Source organism: Onychomys torridus, chromosome 18, assembly GCF_903995425.1.
Source record: "Onychomys torridus chromosome 18, mOncTor1.1, whole genome shotgun sequence".
In the NCBI taxonomy this organism is placed as follows: domain Eukaryota; kingdom Metazoa; phylum Chordata; class Mammalia; order Rodentia; family Cricetidae; genus Onychomys; species Onychomys torridus.
The window spans coordinates 65,784,768-65,790,042 of NC_050460.1; the positions used below are offsets into that span (position 1 = coordinate 65,784,768).

Genomic DNA, 5,275 nt, shown 5'->3' on the forward strand with positions numbered 1-5,275 from the left:
TGTGTGTGTGTGTGTGTGTGTGTGTGTGAGGGGTGGGTGTCTTGGCGTCAGCCATATACAGCCTTTGACTCTCGGGTGACATCTCGAATGTTCTCTGAAATCTACTTTTCTCTCCTCTCATTGGATGAGAGACCCAGGAGGTGGCTCTGCAGGTGCCTTGGGTGGAGTGAACTCAGGAGCCGCTGCTGTGTCATGAGGGGCGAGCCCTGTGTTCCTTCCCTGTAGAGGGTGTGGAGTGAGTGAGATTCCCGGGAAACTGCAGGTCACAGCTGGGCAAGAGAAAGGCCTTGAGCAGTGGCTTCTGTTAGCTGGAGGCTCCAGCCGGACCCCAGAGTTGGGGTCCCTCTCCTCTCATGTCCCCGGGTGTCCTGGACTTTCCCTCCAGCCTGGGGTGAAACAAAGTGTGCTGTGCTCACAAACGCAGCTCACTGAGAACGCAGAGTCAGACTAAGCTGGGGGGGGGGGGTGGAGGGGGGCGTGATCTGTGAAGGAAGATTCCAGAAAGAACTGGACCTCTATAGGGCTGGGGACTCACAAGGGCTTCAGCGATGTGAGGAGGTTAGAATGTTGCAGATCCTCAGCCTAATTATAATTAAACTATCATTAGTCCCTTAATAGCCATTCTTTGCCCACCCGTCTCTGCCTTGACATCCTTGACTACTGAGTGAAACCTTTTAGGATGTGTGGAATTTTCAGATACACAGTTTCCCCACTCAAAAGCCAAGACTATCATCACAGAGTACCTGAGGCTCATGGCCATGTTCCCCACTTTGCTGTGACCCACCCACCTGATGCTTCCACAAAGCACTTGAAAAGTGTTTATTCATCAACTCCTTTGTTCTGTTACTATGGAAACATCGCAGAGCAATCATCATATCAAAACATGGAATTTGGGGCCATCCTACTCTGTATTCTTGGGCCAAGGTTACACATATTTGGCTCTAGATTCAACTGTCCCTTGTCCCCTCTGAGGTGACACCTGAGTCACACACTGACCCATTACAGGGCGCCTCTGGTTTTTCTGAGGCTTCTTAGGTCTAAATTCCCTGATGCTGTTTGTCTGTTTCCTTATTTACATATTTTACTTTACGGGATGATCCACCTTTAATTCATCATTTCCTTGATTAATATGCTCACATTACTGTCTTGAAGCTGATGTGTTTAGAGGTCCCATGTTCTTTCTCTGTGTCATGTGACATATTTGCCTCATGATCCCTTGTTAGATCTGCTCTCCTGTCTGGTGTGGAGAGGCTGTGGTTCCAGGACCCCAGGGACACCTGACATCCAGACACTCAAGCCCCTTTTATAAAATGAGCCAGCGTTGGCATGTGACCTGTGTAGGCGGAAGTTTCTGTCCCATTAGCAACTCCCAAACACCCAGCAGCTGCTTCCCAAATAATTGACTCAGAGGCTTAATATTAATTACAAACTGTTTGGTCTATGGCTCAGGCTTATAACTAACTAACTCTTACACTTAAATTAACCCATAATTCTTATCTATGTTTAGCCACATGGCTTGATACACTTTCTCAGTCCGACATTCTCATCTTGCTTCCTCTGCATCTGCCAGGCGACTCCTGACTCTGTCCTTCCTCTTCCCAGAAGTCTCCTAGTCTGCCCACCCTGCCTACACTTCCTGTCTGACTACTGGCCAATCAGTGTTTTAATAAACCAATTCGAGTGACAGATCTTTACAGTGTATAAGAGCATTACCCCACAGCAGACCTGTGTACCTGTTCCTGAATACTTAACCATGTCTGGGGTACTCAGGATGTCACTGGCTGCACAGACAAAGTTCTGAATTTGACAAACTGAGGTTCTGTCCCCTCAGACGGCTTCAGCTTGTGTCAAGTTGAGGGAAAACCATCCAGAACCATGTGTGGTCTCGAAAACCCCATTTCCAGATCTCAAGGTGGGGAGAGTCTCTTGACACAGCTTGAGCAGATTGTGGAGAAATGAACTGAACATAAGAAAAGAAAAGGAAGGCTTCTTTAAACCAGTTTTAAAGGACAGGAGAGATTGACAATAACAGCCATGAGAATGTGCTGTCTAGACAAAAACAAGAAGAAAACGGCCCGGCTTCTTCAGGTCAGAGAGGATTCTCCCCAGTTGCTCATGCACTGCTCTGCAAGGGTCAGGTGCAGACCACAGCACAGCCCACAGTCCTGCAGCTCACAACTGACAGGCCCCTGCTGAGGTAACTGTGAATCCCCAGGTAACAGGTGAAGAGAACATTGACCCAAGATACAGCAAAGCTGATTTATGTAGAGTTTGGCAGAAACAGATGAGTCCTGCCTCACACAGACCTGTCTCCATCTATAGACAAGAAGAGACAGAACCCAGGGACAGGCGGGTATACTTCCCCTGTTGGGAAAATGACCACAACTGGGAGATGAGCCTTTCTCTCCCTGCCAGGACGTTCACCTCCAGCTGCCGATTCCTCCAGGGAGTGGAGTTGAGAGCTGACATGTGACAACAGACCCTAAGTCCTGGGACAACTGTGTTAGACTCTTACTCCTGTCTGGACTCCCCTGGGTGGACGGAGGCAGACAGACAGACAACCTGGGAGGACACTCCACCCCCATGACTTATTCTTACCTCCCTTTCTCCTCTAGTTGAGCCCCAGGTGACTGTGCACCCCACAAAGACGCGGCCCCTGGACCACCACAACCTCCTGGTCTGCTCTGTGAGCGGGTTCTACCCTGGACACATTGAAGTCAGATGGTTCCGGAATGGCCAGGAGGAGAAGACTGGGGTTGTGTCCACGGGCCTGATCCGGAATGGAGACTGGACCTTCCAGACCCTGGTGATGCTGGAGATGGTTCCTCAGAGTGGGGATGTTTACACCTGCCAGGTGGAGCATCCCAGCCTGACCAGCCCTGCCACAGTGGAGTGGAGTGAGTGGGAAGCTCCTGACCCTGTGAATCCCTGTCCATGGGAGTCTCGTATCCTGGCTTACCCCAGCCTGTCAGCCCTCTGACCCTGTGAATCCACTAGGGAGGGGCATGGCTTACCCTGCCTGTCAGCTTTGTCTGCCCACACACTGTTTCCACTGGTCTGTGCTGTCCTCTCCTTCAGCGTGGCTCACAGGGGCAGGTGTGTGATGCTTTACAAGCACTGTTGCCCCCTGGGAAGCACTTATGCCACCACACACTCTTCTGAGCCTTCCAGTGACATCACCTGCTTGGCCCTGGATGCAGCCTCTGCCTCTGGCTGGATTGTTTCCACTGTTGCTCATGGTGACAAGCAGCAGCCCAGGTCATGGCTGACTTTAGGGACCTCCAGTCTCAGCTCTGCCTTTGCTTAGGTCTGTCACCCTCAGGACTGTGGGGTCTCAGAGCTCAGAGGCTTCCTGTCAGCTCAGCTCAGGCGGCCATATTAAGTCTCTTCATGCTGTGAACCTCTGATGTTTGATTGATGTCAAACATCACCAGGAGGGTTCGAGTCCAGCTCTTCTAGAACTTGCTTCTTCCCCGGTCTCAAAGCTCTGAATCCCAAGTTCTCAAGTGGAAACGGGATTTGGGGTGAAAACCTCTAAACGTGGCCTCCTTTCTCAGGGGCACGGTCCACATCTGCACAGAACAAGATGCTGAGTGGAGTCGGGGGCTTCGTGCTGGGTCTGCTCTTCCTCGGGCTGGGGCTGTTCATCTACTTCAGGAATCAGAAAGGTAAGCAGCCTGGTGGGGGCCAAGACTCCACAGCATTTCAGGGAAGACCGTGGCTCTGCTCTCGGGATGTCACTGGCCCTGTGACCTAAGGTTTCAGTGGACTCTGAACCCAAAAGTCTGTTGTTACTGGATTGAACCCTAAGTAGTGATAACATATGGAGATGGGGAAGTTAAGGGGATTCTGACTTGAGAACTGGGAACAGAGCAAAAATGAAGAAGAGCCACTGGGCTGGTGTGTGGCTGAAGCTTCCTGGGCCCCTCTCTCTGTCCACACTCCCCTCTCCCCTGATTGCTGTGGGCTGTGGTGCCAGAGGAATCTCAGGTAGCAGCTCAGAGTCTGGGGACATGCGTCTGTGAACACATCTGCCTCCATGCACTTACATGTCTATTTTGTTCTCTTTTCCAGGACAGTCTGGACTTCAGCCGTCAGGTAACCCCCTCAGTCTTCCCTCAGAGACAGATCTGCTTTCCCTACAGTGAGGGCTGGGGTGTGATGGACCCCAGACAGAAATACTGGGAGAGGTGTAGATCCCAGGGTCTGGCCAGGCAGTTTGCACTGAGCCTTGTTCTTGCACTTACTGAAGGCCTGTGCTCTGAAGCAGCGCTGACTTGGGGCTTGAGAAGGTCCCTCTGCTCAGGTCATGCTGTCAGGAGAGGCCTGGGGTGGTGAGAGAAGCCTCTGCAGGGTTAGGTCTGGAAAGGCCACTGTCCCTGTGTTCTGCAGGACTCCTGAGCTGAGGAGAGATGACAAGGCTGAAGGAAGGAGCTCCCCTGTCTCCATGGCTCCAGTTCCTCCTTTGACAGTACTTCCCCAGGACCCGGCTCCCCCTGGTTCTGGACCCTGCAGACCTGTGCTCCTTGATGGCCTGCTCAGCCCCTGCCAGGGTCTGCAGCCCCAGGACAGAAGTCCCCTCATCTGCCTACCTTGTCCACTGCTTTTTGTTCCCTGCTGCTTGTCTGGAGCTTCTGAGCCAGCTGATGTCATGATGTTTTCTCACATTTTTCTCCAATAAACAAAGAATGAAAATCACCTGCCTCATTGACTTTCGAGAATAAATAACAAAGATAAAGGAATGACCTGTTGTAAGACACTGTTTGTGCAGGATAACCATGGCAGATTATGTATAATAATAAAAATTCAGTGTTATACATTACTTATTAATTAGAATATTTTTCTGAATTGGATTGAATTTGAAAGACAACAAACAACCAGATTATACACAGTCGTTCAAGCACACAAGACAGGAATCTGTGAGACACTGTCAGAGGAGGGAGATGCTGCTGTGGTCCTTGTCACAGTGTGGGTGAGAACAGTCAGGGCGATGCTCTGAGTCCCATGAGCTCCTTCCTTTGGTCTGTGGAGCAGCTGGATGGGAAGAGAAATGTTTGCATTGGTTGAGAATCTGGAAGGTTCTCCTGTGGGGTTCCACCTGATGAGGCAGTCTCATGTCACTGAGGTTTTCTTCTGTCCTCCACACATAGACACACAATAAAACAAAACAACAAAGCAAAAAAGTAAACCATTAAATACAGCAATTAATTCAATTATGATGAAACGAAGAAACGAAACAACATGATGGCTTTCAACGTTTATATGCTGGCCAGTT

General features: G+C 50.4%; 1 protein-coding gene across 2 annotated transcripts in view; it reads left to right on the forward strand.

Moving 5' to 3' along the window:
- LOC118569902 (H-2 class II histocompatibility antigen, I-E beta chain-like) overlaps positions 1 to 4,698 on the forward strand; it is an 11,614-nt gene extending 6,916 nt beyond the window's left edge. Inside the window, exons 3-6 of one of the 2 annotated variants that reach the window (XM_036168164.1) lie at positions 2,616 to 2,897; positions 3,558 to 3,668; positions 4,075 to 4,098; positions 4,393 to 4,698. In XM_036168164.1, the coding sequence (XP_036024057.1) occupies positions 2,616 to 2,897; positions 3,558 to 3,668; positions 4,075 to 4,098; positions 4,393 to 4,406 (431 nt within the window). In that variant the 3' untranslated portion in view covers positions 4,407 to 4,698. Of the gene's footprint in view, positions 1 to 2,615; positions 2,898 to 3,557; positions 3,669 to 4,074; positions 4,099 to 4,392 lie in introns of those variants that run through there. The other variant, XM_036168165.1, reaches the window with a different exon arrangement.
- Positions 4,699 to 5,275: the final 577 nt, after the last annotated feature.